The sequence below is a fragment of the Orbicella faveolata genome, unplaced genomic scaffold (assembly GCF_042242905.1).
Source record: "Orbicella faveolata isolate gen_17 unplaced genomic scaffold, um_ofav_v1 contig_48, whole genome shotgun sequence".
In the NCBI taxonomy this organism is placed as follows: domain Eukaryota; kingdom Metazoa; phylum Cnidaria; class Anthozoa; order Scleractinia; family Merulinidae; genus Orbicella; species Orbicella faveolata.
The window spans coordinates 8,383,115-8,396,229 of NW_028301578.1; the positions used below are offsets into that span (position 1 = coordinate 8,383,115).

At 37.9% G+C, this 13,115-nt stretch overlaps 2 protein-coding genes across 2 annotated transcripts; both read right to left on the reverse strand.

The window, feature by feature from the left end:
* Positions 1 to 1,294: 1,294 nt before the first annotated feature.
* On the reverse strand, positions 1,295 to 9,388 carry LOC110057899 (UDP-galactose translocator-like). Its single transcript, XM_020764510.2, has 4 exons — positions 8,372 to 9,388; positions 6,697 to 7,034; positions 5,399 to 5,660; positions 1,295 to 4,486 (listed from the first exon to the last, which is right to left on the reverse strand). The coding sequence occupies exons 1-4, from the start codon at positions 8,436 to 8,438 to the stop codon at positions 4,059 to 4,061; spliced, it is 1,095 nt and encodes a 364-aa protein (XP_020620169.1). The 5' UTR covers positions 8,439 to 9,388; the 3' UTR covers positions 1,295 to 4,058.
* A 2,216-nt stretch (positions 9,389 to 11,604) lies between these two features.
* Positions 11,605 to 12,474, reverse strand: LOC149096363 (uncharacterized). Its single transcript, XM_089280890.1, has one exon. It carries the CDS (start codon positions 12,472 to 12,474, stop codon positions 11,605 to 11,607), a length of 870 nt encoding a protein of 289 aa, XP_089137016.1.
* Positions 12,475 to 13,115: the final 641 nt, after the last annotated feature.

Genomic DNA, 13,115 nt, shown 5'->3' on the forward strand with positions numbered 1-13,115 from the left:
GAGAAGTTGTTTATTTTCATGGCGCGAAGCAGGAATTAACGATTTTTTCGTGCGGGAAATGGGATTCAAGAAGATCAAAATTAGGTAAACAAGACAGGCAACACATAGTAACTCTCAAGGTTTCTTGTTTTTTTGTCTTTTTTGTTTGTTTGTTTGTTTGTTTTTAGTAAGTCAAATTATTCTCGAATCTTTTACAATATTTTCTCTTTATTAATATATAAAACAAATAGATTCCATTTTGCCGTGCGTCTGTTTAGTAATGGATCACAGATCACCACGTCAAAATGTGGTAAGAACATCAGTAGACAGTTCACAGCCCTCTATTTTCTCATATTTGTATTCAATCGTTGTATGCGCGGATAGAATCGCGAGAGAACTGGACACCAGCGCAAAACGGGAGACTTGACAGGTACAGTATGTATGGGTTATTGCCCAAGTGTGACGTCAAGATGGCTGGATATTGGCCAAGTTCTTTTTTTGCGTGTTTATAGACCGAGACGGAGTCGAGGTCCATAAACTCGCAAAAAAAATAAGAACGAGGCCAATATCCAGCCATCTTGACCGAACAAGCTTGGTCAATATATATGGCTTTCGGGAAAATTTTTTTTTTTTTTTTTTTGCGGGACACGGCGGGTAGTCCCGAGCGGGCAAGAGAGCTCCATCTTGCCCGCTCGGGTAGCCAATCACAGCGCAGGATTTGATTCATCTTGCCTGCTCACGGAGCTAGCCGTATAATAATAATCCATAAAGGAACAAGGATGGTCAAGGGCTGAGCAGTTTTCATACGGATTGCAAACGACGAACTAAACCCGTGTAGATGCGCAAACCGTAACGTGGGAGGGGGGAAGGGGAGGAATAGTGACAATTCCCACGAAAAGTGATGTTGGTTATCATTGTGCCATTTGCGGGTCAAAATCTGTAGTTTGTGGTGTTGAAGTCCTAATTGTGTACTGTTAGACATGGTAACTTTTAGGGTAAAAAATTTGATAGTTTGCAGAAAAAGGACTAGGCCATTTTACAGTTGTGTGCTTAGTTACCTGGCCTATGAATGCAAGCTAGGCTGGACGCGACCTTGCTTTGATACAGACCTCTTTACTTTTTTCATTTAAATGCCAACTAGTTGGCATAAGAACAACTTGATTTACACAACAAAACAAAGGTCTGTATCAAAAGAAGGTCACTTGCAGCCTTGCTGTCATTCAAAGGTCGTTACTGAGCAGACAACTGCAATGGTCTACTGGTACCTTCTAAGCTAGAATCAGTGAAACAGAATTATCGCCACGTTCTCAAAACGTCCTTTGAAAATTTCTGGATGATCACACCCATCATTTTAATGTGTAAATTAAAACTAAAATTATTAAGAAATGCACAGTACTGAAGTAAAAGTAATGTAGCTGTCATGTTTCCATATTCCCAAATTTAACCATTACTTTTAACATTGTACAATGAAAACATAAATTATATAAGGTTAACACATTACCAGAGTACATACGCCTATGTTATTACATAAGTATCAGTATTTTACAATATGATAATTCATACTGCTGAAAATGCAGATGTAATTTAACTAACATATAAGTCATATTACCCTGCTAACTAATAAATAAGAGTCATGTGACGACACCATTTAATCGGTGTCCAAATAGCTTAATATTAAATAAATTTGAGGCATTCTAATGAGCCTGCAAATTGAGACCAATTTTTGTTTGTTTGTTTGGCCTGGCTTTTATTCCAAAGTTGACTTTCCAGTAAAATCTCATAAAAATATCATTGACTCCCAGTAACTCAAGCCCTCTGTAATTCGAATCTTACACATTAAGCTTGAATTAAAACTGATTTCCCCTGGATTTGCTTCATACATTTACTGTAATTTTACCCCCTGAATGACTTGAACACCCACTAAATCAAAGTCAGCATATTGTTTCCCATTCATTAAATCTTTACAATGTTGCTGTCAATAATTTGAACCCCTTTATCATTTAGTGCAATGAGTCAAACCATACTTCATTACATTTAAAAACATGAAATTTGAACCAAATTGAGCAGCATTAGCTGTGTACAGCAGTCTACATGAATATGCAGTATTTCCTTTCATACAAAAAAAAAAAAAAAAAATTACAAGAAAAAGTAGACGTCTGCAAGCCGGCTAAGCAGCCATTTAATCTTACATGTAAGTGTCCAAAAATTTGGCTTCTTGGTGGTGTTAGATTTCGTGCAGTTCATATTTGATTCCCTTTGCCCTATGAAATTGAACTCCTGATAACTCAAATGTTTCATAATTTCCCTTGACTGTTTGAGTGAACTGAGTCAACTGTAATCTCTGTTCAGTGAGAGCTTGAAACTGACATGTTAGGAGTTTAATCATTTGCTTCAATCTTGTGCAGTTTTGGTTGTGCATTGGAGCTTATCTTTAACAAACCGTATATTTTTGTTTTCAAGAATGCTTTTAATTTTCCCTCAAAATATATTTGTTAGCTTGATTTTCATGTACAAATGTGTATATATATATATATATATATATATATATATATATATATATATACTGTATTATTTATTTTATTAAATAACCTTCAACAACTTGTGTGTTACCTCATGAAACAAGAAGCTCCCATATAAAAGTGGCCTGCATGCAAGACTAGTTCACATTCAAGACAAGACTTCAAAATCTGAATTTTGCAGGGCACTTCATTCTACTTGTACAGTGTACATGTACATTTTCTAGAACAAAATGAATTTGACATTTTTGCATAACTGTGAAAAAAGTGAATTTGGGCTGTGCTGCATAATTGGCCTTAATCTACTACTAAGATTAACCAGGACTATTGCTAATTCTTTGCAGAGTTCGAGACTGGTTTATGTCAGGACAGGAAATACCCAGATTAAGCAAAAATCCTGCCTAAAAAGTTATAGATTCAAAAAAAAGAATTCACACTTTTTGCCTAATCCTGGATTAACCAAACGTCTTGGACAACTTGTCCAATTCTGAAGGTCTCAAACAATAATTATATGTAACAGCCTTGTTTCAGCTTACAGTAATTTTGCAGACAAAAATATTTTTGAGATATACAATGTAAAAATCAAATGCATGAATCTAACATGCATGTTAACCACTGTACAAAAATGACAGAGGCCTGATACTCTCTCAGTATGGTCCCAAGCAAGCTTGGTTATTAAATATTAAATAAGATATTTATTGCACAACTGAAAGTGTTTAAATGCCACAATCACAGACTGGAAAAACATCACACACTTTAAATTTGCCCAGTATGGTCCAAAGCAAGCTTGGTTATTAATAAGACATTTTATTACATGACTGAAAAAGTTTAGGAAAAATGCCACAATCATGGACTAGAAAAACATTGCAAACTTCAAGTGTGCATTGCTGATTGGGAGCCACTAGGTGTTACATGTAAACTCAGGTCTGATGTTAAACAAAGCAGAAGGCAAAGAGAGTCAGAAGAAAGAAAAAAAGGAATCTCTCATGTGAAAGCAAGTTTTGTCAGAAATGTAAGCCAAAATATTATCAGAAAATCTTCAAGAGTGGCCAATAACAGAGAGTGCTGCACCAGCAATGGAGTGATCTGATTGGTTGAATTTAGTTGGTGGCCCTCTGAACTAATATAACTTAGTCCTGTTATTAAAACTGGTGTACACAGCCCTCGTACTATTGATCCCCATGCAGGATGCTGGTAATTGCATTTCTAAGCTCTAAATAAAAAAAAAAATTCTGAGGGAACCTTTCCCAGACCCTCTAGTCTCCACCATTGGCAGCTATTTATCACAAAATAATGTTACCAGAGAGAGAATTCATGTTAAAAGCTGAATGTACTTAAGGGGGTAAGGGGGTGGGTGGGACGTTAACAGAACAAACATCCGGGGGAGGGATTCCATGCACCTAACCCCTCCCCCCTTGTTTTAAGGCACCTACGGTGGATGTATGAGTTAGTTTGTGCATCTAAGAGTAAAACTAAAACCCCAACAGAGAATTTTAATTACCTGATTAAACATGCAAAGGCCAAAGACCTAATTAACAATGAGTCAAATTTCACTGTGAAGGCCTACACTTTAAGTAGAGGGGCAGGTTTATCACTGCCTGGTTTCACTTGATTCTGTGGTCTTCCATACAGAAGAACGGCTGCAATAACTAATACAGCTCCCAACATGAACTGCACATTGATATGGAAGTCAAATAGATACACAGACACAACACATGAAATGATTATTGAAAATGATGTTGCAAAACCCTTAAGTATGTTGTCAGCATACTTCACCACGACTGCAACCAACAGACCACCAAACGCCTGCATGGAAATCACAATCCATACCAAGGCAGTGTAACCAAACAACATGCCTTTGTCATCGACCTTGTCACCATCTTTAATACGCATGCCAACCAGGCCAATTATTGTTCCATAGATGCCCAACTGAATGTTTCGTAGCCAAATAGATGTTTTAGATCCTTTCAAGATCTTCTCAAAGTACACACCTTTGAATTACAATGTAACAGAAAAATGTACTTGTGAGTATCATTTTAAAGAACACGGCACACTTGAGTTTAACAAACATGTCTTGGCAGATGCATGTGCCATCTTCAGTATGATTATTGAATATAGTGTGTGGCAGAATAGAAATTATAATTTATAGTTTTCCTGAAACTTCCAGAATCTCTCATGTTTACAAGTAAAATAAATCAATAACAGTAAATCTTGTTCTACAAGGGACTTTCCTGAGGTTAAAATGTTTTTGAAATGTGACATTTCAGGCAGTTTTACTGCTCACCTTCAGGCACCATAGTTCCAGCTCAAGATGGCAGACTATTTAACACTTTGATTAAGTGCTGGAGATTTCTGTCGCGTGATATGAGGGCGCAGCCCGTGTCAACTATCACACAGTTGCGTAGAAATCCAGAGCAAATAATCTAATTGTTTTAGTATTTATAAATCTAAAACTTCAATCTAAATCCTCTTCAAAGACACTTCCAAAAAAACATAGAAGTAGCCACTGGTGCATGCTGCTGGGCTACTCACTATCTACATATATAGATAGTGAGTAGCCCAGACAGTTACTAATAACACATATTAAACAAGTTTTAAATTGTATTTGATCTGTGCTAAAAACTGTCCCCAGGAAGAATAATATAAATAGCAAACAAAGAAAAATAGAAGTGGTTTCACACAATCATAGGAGTGCTTGATACAAATACATGTAGAGCGAAATACAAATTAAGATAGAAACTACAATAATTTCTCATTGAGTTTCATGCCTGAAGCCATCATCAGACTGTCTGATGATCACTTTAAGCATGAAACTTAATGAGTAACTGTAATTTCTATGCTGATTTGTATAAATTATAAGCAATATTACAGTTGTATTATTACATTGTATGTCAAGGTCTAACCTGCAAAGCCAGAGCAAAGACTTGACAAAATGACTGAGACTAAACCAAGCACTGGACTCTGAGTGACTTTCTCTTTTTCCTCAGTCTCATTAGGCTCATTGTCTTTTGCATGAGGTGAAGATTGCTGTGTGGGCTGAAGCTGTACCATGGAAACACCAATAAACAGCATAAAGAGTGACAGCCATTGAAGTTTGACTAGGGCTTTGTTGAGCATGAACACAGAGAACAGTGCTGTTGTCAAAATTTTTAGTTGGTATGTCACCTTTGAACAAAGATAAAACATAATCTTAATTTTCAGTGAGAAAACTTTATTTAATTGCTCAGTAGTATCCTACAGTGTGAATAACCTTCTTATCCTGATCTACATTTCATGCAATAAACATAATACATTTTTTTTCTTTTTTTATCTTTGTTCCGCATGTATTCCTCTAAATTTTGGTCCAAAAGAGATCATGTGAGAGGGTCACGTGATACATACCAGCCTCAATCTAGTTTTTTGAACTCAAACTAAAAAACAAAAACAACAAAACAACAAAAAAAAAACAAAAACTAAAAGAAACATGTTGGTGCAACTCCACCATGTTGCGATCCACATAAACTGACACTTGAAAAAGGTTCAGATATGGTTTAAATTTAATCCAGAGAGAAAGATGATAGCAAAGGAGATTGCACATTGTACATTAAGGCCACTGACTAATCTACTAAAACAACAGAAAATATGAACAACAAGTTCATTTCAGGAATTTCATGAATCACGAAGTTGTCAATACTAGTTTATTTCAGGAACTTTGTGAAATCATTAAGTTGATCAATACCATTTTTACAGATTGACTAGCACACAGTGTAGTTTATCAATGAGACTGCCCTGTGTATGGGCAGTCAGATTGCACATTCACACGGTGTTTTGTCAGTGCATGCCTTGGGTAAATTATGTCAATGGTGAAAATCCATGATAGCTCAGCCAGTGAAATTAATGTGGAGCATTTTTATTTTGTATACATTACAAACTGTCAGCTTTGAAGAAGATTTAGTAAATACCCAATTTTGGTCGGGATGCACTGCACGCTCTCAGCATTGGAATACAATAGAAACCCTACGATCAAGTAAATCAAAACAATAACAGACTCACAAAAAGCATAATGGTCAATACCGTGTCTTTACAATTTTGAACAACTTTTATTCTGCTCTCAATCTCCATGCATGATAGAAATCTTGAGCTCATAATCTACACGTAATTGTTGATTAATAAAACAAAGCACAATATCAGAATTCTAATGACAGTAATTACTTTCATTCACCTGAAAAGTAGCAGCATCCAAATTTGAGATTGCAACATATTGTAGATTATTTTGCACTGTGTAAAGTAATGCTGGAACAGAGAGTTTGAGTGTGTCCCATGGCTGACCAATGATTGTAGAGTACAGCTGTCCAAGCCAATCACGAAGATTGCCTTTTTCAGCAAATATAATTAGCAAACATGCCACCACTTTAAAAACCTCCGCAAACACCACTGCCGTTGATGTAATGTACATATCCCCAGGTAAGGTACGTGAGTAGCGTATTGTGAGGATTAAGGATGCATTCTGTATTGTCAAGGTGAGCAGACTAACGTACTTGAGGTTGCACCAGCCACTCTCTGAATATAGAAAACAAATAAGTGGTAAAAGTAGAATAAATGATATGCATGACATTGAAATATGAAACAGTCTTAAACTTCTACATACATGTTGGACAGCAAACTGGCAATGTATATAAGTTCTTAAATTACCAATTTAGCAGTGTTAAAAATTCATATATGTTAATGTATAGAAAACCATTTGAATTAAAAAATTATCTTGGACAAATCCTAAATGCGACCTGGTTACTGCTGGCAAAAGACTTTCCCTGGGATTGATCCCTGAAGTTACCCAGGATATTAAAAATGAGTGAAGGTATCTGACCAATTTCCCCCTGGTATGGGGGCACAAGCCAAGTTCTCCTCTTTTTTAATATTGTTTCTGGCCAAGAACTATCATCAACTGAAACAGTCTTTCATTTGATTACTTGTCGAGAGACTGTCTCTTCCACAAAATTAAGGCCACCATCTCTGACCACATTTATTTGTTGTAATTTTATTCCATTTTATTTGAGCTTTCCCCAGTTTTTTGTTTTTGTTTTTGTCTTTTTTTTACATTTTTTTCACTTAATCTTGTACTCATGCCACTGGGTGACTTTGCAAGAATCTGAATGAAAAAAATATATAATAAATATATGTAAACTACAAAATTTTATGTTCCCCTATCCTTCAAGCATCTCACTAAGTTTTCATTTTTTCCCTGGAATATGGGAAGATTCCATGTAATCTCTTTGTACATGTATTCCTCAACATCTCCCTGTGGTAATTCTGGGGTCATCCCGAAAGGGCAAGCCAGGGATTTATCACAAGTCTAGCCAGGCGTTCGTACTTTAAAATGAATTCAAATTAAGCTAAGCTGACCTGTTAAAACTTAAGGAGAAACAAGCATTAAAATTTTCAGTTATTTTAGAGGGAACGGAGCATCGGAGAGTACAGGTTCACAAACAAATACAACAGAATTTGCATTCATTTACACTTCATTAAATTTCGCCACGTGTTTGTAAGTTCAAAACTTTTCACTAAGCTTAATTAAAAATTTCAGCTGTCGATCGTTAAACGACCAGTCAGGCGGTCGAACGATGAAGTCATGAACCTTCTCACCATAAACTTTTACTAGCAGATATCTCGTCGATATAAGCCGCAAATAAACTATCAAAATATGAAGAAAGAAAGATTCGAACCGCCTCATTGTACACGAAACAGACAAGAAAGCGATTTCTAATCTCTTTTAAGTCATCAACAGGTTAAAATGCCGTGTGGCAAAGAAGCAAAAATTATTTCCTACGACAATAATTACACAATCAAATAACGAAATCTGTGCAACTTAAGAGAAAAAAGTGGTTGTTAAAACTCCTTACCTTCTTTCGACGGCTTCTTCTCCGCCATGTTTGTTTCGTTTGTTTCAGGCGCTGGTAATAAGCCCATAATCCTTGCTGCTGCTCGACAGAATCTTCACGAGTGTCGAGGAGTGCGAGATTTACGTGCGGTTGAATCACGTAGACAACGCGCGAACGATAAAAAACGAAGCGGCCGGGTAAAGTGGATTTTCTGGTAATTTGATAAGCACCTCTTGGACCAGCGCGCAACCAAAACTACAAACTTTTCAAATTTCTCTTGCCTTTGTTTATTATCATAACTATATTCTAAGATCTCGATTTTAGTGACGTTCTTCTGAAGGCTTAAGGTAACCATAGTAACTCGCACGGAAATTAAGCGGCGCAACCGATTTTAAAATAATTTAATCGTACGACTAGGGTCCGTCTGGACAGGGCAGTGAAAGAAACAACCTCTTTCGTAGCTAAGGTCCCTGGATTGAGGAGAAGCCCTGGGTGCAAACGAATGACACGTGACCACAGTCAAATAAAAAGCAGCTGAAGTAAGGAACTGAACGATCGTCAAAGAAAAAAATAAATTTTCCTATTTTCATTTCAAGGCTTCACTCTCGTGGCCAGCGGCGGGTTGTCCTAAAGGCTGGAAAGCCAGAACCTAAGGCCCGGAATCCTGACATGTACACCCGCAATATATCCTAACATGCACACCCGGAATGACTTATTTCCTAGGTGACAAAAAGGAGTTAAAATATGGATAGTTTGGGAAGATGTTTGAAGCTCATGTGAGAATGCTCTAAATTATAAAGGAAGTCACCTTTTTATCGTGTCAAGGCCTCACCGGCTAAGAGAGAAAACGGGCTCTGGGGACGAGAATGGGACCGGCCGCGTCCTTAAGTAGACTGTTCAGCAGTCCCCTATTTTTCCGTGAGATCGTAGATGTCGATCGTTGAGTTCGATGGGCCGCCATCTTGGTCTCTTGCTGCGAGCGAAACTGGGGAGAGTACAAAATGCCCGTGGGTAGTTTTTCCGCCAGCCGTGCCCTCCAGCACCCCTAGCCACGGGCATTTTGTACTCTCTCCAGTTTCGCTTGCATCAAGAGACCAAGATGGCGGCCCATCGAACTCAACGATCGACATCTACGATCTCACGGAAAAATGGGGGACTGTGAACAGTCTACGTCCATAAGCAGGGGCGGGGGAGAACACTCTGCGCGCCTGGCACTTTTTTTGTGTTTGGATCATCCAACAAAAAGTGACGTCACATCCGGTAAAAAAGCGGGCTGAGCGGCAAAATAAAATTTGACTGCGACATAATCGTTCTCCCTGTAAGTAAAACAGCAATATTTCGCAATCGGCGGGATATTTCTAACGTTTTATCTGGCAATGATAAACAACATTTTGTCTTCTTCCTCGCCATATCGTTTGTTTGAGGAACAGAACAATTATTTATTCAAAAAGATGCTGTTTTGAAGGCGTGTGTTTTTACGAAATGTCGTCGTTTCTTCGTAGCTGAATTACACAGGACTCATCGTTTACGTGGAAATAATGAATTCTAGGTAAATTGCACTCAATTCAAACATCCTATTCTCTTATGTAGGCATTACACTGAGAGAAAAGCGCAATGTCAGTTTTCTACCCGTGGGAGAACCTATTTAACAGAAGCCCATTTTTTGAAATTTACCATTGACAAACACTTGAGAGTAATGGCGAGCTGTTAATCGTATCACACTGTAAAGACCGACACACATAACGGGGCGGAACTTTCTTGCCAATCGACACTCAAATTCTTGTTCTTGCTTGTGACTCAAACTGGCATTATAAATTCTGTTACGATTTGTTAAGAACCTTAAACGAGATATCTTAACTTTTCCCTTGGTAATCCCTTAATAATGGTAAACGCTTCCCTTAACATGTACATAAGCAGGCCGTGAACCCCGTAAGTATAAACAAGAGGATATTTTTATGGGCGATTCAGTAATCGGGGCATGTCGTGTTTTTTTTTTTTTTTTTTTCAGTTACAATGTAATTTTTTTTTCTGTTTCAACAGTGTTAAATGTCAGTGACACTATAAAGTTTCAATACACCCCCCACCCCCCCCCCCGCCCCCCGCCCGATCCTGTGAGGTCAAGCATGCACCTTTAATTGTTTGGATTCCTTTCAATTGCTTTGTTTACAGACCAAGTTCCCTATCTTTTAATCCCTAACTATCAAATGTATTTGCAACTTATTTTGAAAGGTTACTTAGACATTTTGCCCTATTTTCAGTCAGTCTGCTTTCTCTATATTAGCTTACATCAAGACATTTCAGTTCCAGGGAATGAGAGAACCCTAGCAATTCTGACAATTCTCTCTCATAGAGTTCAATTATTTTTAATTCATCACGCTTTCAATGTGCAATCTTAACAAACTGTTTGCAAACAGTAATGAAATATCATGCCCCAACACCCAGCCATAAAAGGAAGTCTGGGAACAGGTAATAGCAACAATGACACTGCCAGGCTGGTGAATGTTACAAGCTATTATGAACTCATGTCTGACAATGATGAGTGACCATGAAACATGGTGCAGTGAAACTGAACAACCAGACTGCGACTGACATTGCTAGTGTTAGTCTTGTGAAAGTGATTGCTAGCTAGTAATGTCTGTGAACTTGGACCAGACCAGAAAAGAAAAGGTTCCATACTAGAAGTTGACTGAGAGTAACAGGTTTGTACTCAAAAACTGAAGAAGCTGCCTGATCAGACAGTCTTAAAGCCAGCTTCATCGCAACTTGTCAAGAGTTCCTGGATTGTGTATGTGGGAGGACTCCATGTAATGACATATATCGGGAAGCTCTGCTCAAAAGTTTTCAGGCTTCAGATATAACTATTAAAGGGTAAGGGATCTCTGACAAGTTGAATTCAGGTGTATAATGAAAGGGTACGGAAATCTTTTAGGGATTTCCCTTCTTCTAGTTCTAAAATATTGTTGATAATCTCTCGTTTACTCTCATGAGCCAGAATGAGGGGATTCTGATATAAGGGTTAGTAAGGTAAGGTAAGGTAAGGTAATTTATTTTACGTCAAGAACACGGGGAGTGGTTGCCCAAGTCTCCCGAGCCAGGGGCTCATGATAAAAGTGTTTGACATACATGTTAAAAAAAAGATTTAAAAACTATATATTAAAAAATACAAAATTATCATACTATTAATATCTTAAAAAATATGCGTTAAAAATACAATATTAAAAAACCGATAAAAATACAACATGTCTATAAAGGAATCATTTAAGACAAGAACTGCATTGGCAGCCACCAAAGTTTGTTGTATTAAGATGATTGATAAAAGCTGGAACGTTTGCTGCATTTTTTGCTGCCGGCGGTAACTGATTCCAAATTCTAGAGATGATATAAGAATACGAGCCGTGGAAGAATCTACTATTGTAAGGGCGTTGTTCTACGTTTAGCCCGCTGCTTCTAAGATTGTATGGCGTGACCCGGGGCTTGAATAAGTTGGTGATATAACGTGGGCCATTTTCTTTAAAACACTTAAAAAATATTATCAGAGATTGTTCAATACGTCTATGTTCTAGCGTTCTCATGCCCAGCAGTTTGAGTAATGACTCATAATTAGAAGTTTTCCCCGTGTTCATTACTGTTCGTAGACCGTAGTAGTTAGCGTCTTCCACTTTTTTGTTGAGCGTTTTACCTATACCAATCAGTAAAGAATTACAATACTCAAAATGCGGTATTATAAAGCTCCTGTATAAAAGTAATAAAGTATCTATGGGTACTAAGCGCTTGAGGCGACGAAGTGCGGCAATCTTAGCGTATACTCTTTTCAGCATTACATTTGTGTGTTCTTTGAAAGATAACTTATTGTCCAGACATACTCCAAGGATCTTTAAATGTTCTTTGATATCGATTAAGGTGCCATCAAACTCCAAATCGTAATTGTATGTTGAATTCCCAAGAATCATTGCTTGTGTCTTGTCCCCGTTGGCTTGAAGATAGTTGTAGTTAAGCCAGGTAGATAGTTTTTCCATGTCTTGATTTAAGACGTGTTGAAGCACAAGAGGACTTTCGTCCGCCATATATTCGGCTGTATCATCCGCGTAGAGGCGGAGGGAAGAGACGGAAACAGATTCGTTCATGTCGTTCATAAAGATGTTAAACAGTAAGGGGCTAAGGAGACTTCCCTGCGGGACGCCGCACTGTAAAAGTGACCAGCTAGAGCACGTATTATTGCATATTACCCTTTGTTTACGGTCATGCAAAAATGATCTTAAAAGTTGTAGGGCTGGTTCTTGCAAGCCATACGCTTTTAACTTTGCTAGCAGCAGATTGTGGCAAATGCAGTCGAAGGCCTTGGAGAGATCGATAGCAACTACACCCACTTCTTTTTTTTTCATCAAGTGCGCGTCTCCAATCATCTGTTAATTTGATCAACGCTGTAGCGCAGGAGTGTCCCTTAAGAAAACCCGACATGTTGGGCGAGAAAATTGGTGCAAAGGAGGCGTACATCTGGTCGAACAGCACTTTCTCAAATAGTTTGGAGATTGCAGAGATAACGCTGACTGGTCGGTAATTGTTTTTATCGGTCACATCGCCCTTCTTATGGATGGGGGTGACATTACTCATTTTCCATTCTTTGGGCAGAGTACTCGTGCGAATACAGTAATTAAACAAAGACGTTAAGGGGATACAGTATTAGGGATACAGTATTAAGGGGTTGGACCTTGAGGTGGAGCTTCCCCATTTAAAACTATGTAGAATACCTCCCCCCCCCCCCCCC

What these genes read in the sequence shown, in the direction of transcription:
- LOC110057899 (XM_020764510.2), bottom strand. Translation starts at nt 8,438, where the DNA reads ATGGGCTTATTACCAGCGCCTGAAACAAACGAAACAAACATGGCGGAG. An exon ending in GAAGAAGCCGTCGAAAGAAG is followed by an intron (nt 7,035 to 8,371) that starts GTAAGGAGTTTT and finishes TTCTATATTCAG; the next exon opens with AGAGTGGCTGGTGCAACCTC. An exon ending in TGGATGCTGCTACTTTTCAG is followed by an intron (nt 5,661 to 6,696) that starts GTGAATGAAAGT and finishes CTTTGTTCAAAG; the next exon opens with GTGACATACCAACTAAAAAT.
- LOC149096363 (XM_089280890.1), bottom strand. Translation starts at nt 12,474, where the DNA reads ATGAACGAATCTGTTTCCGTCTCTTCCCTCCGCCTCTACGCGGATGAT.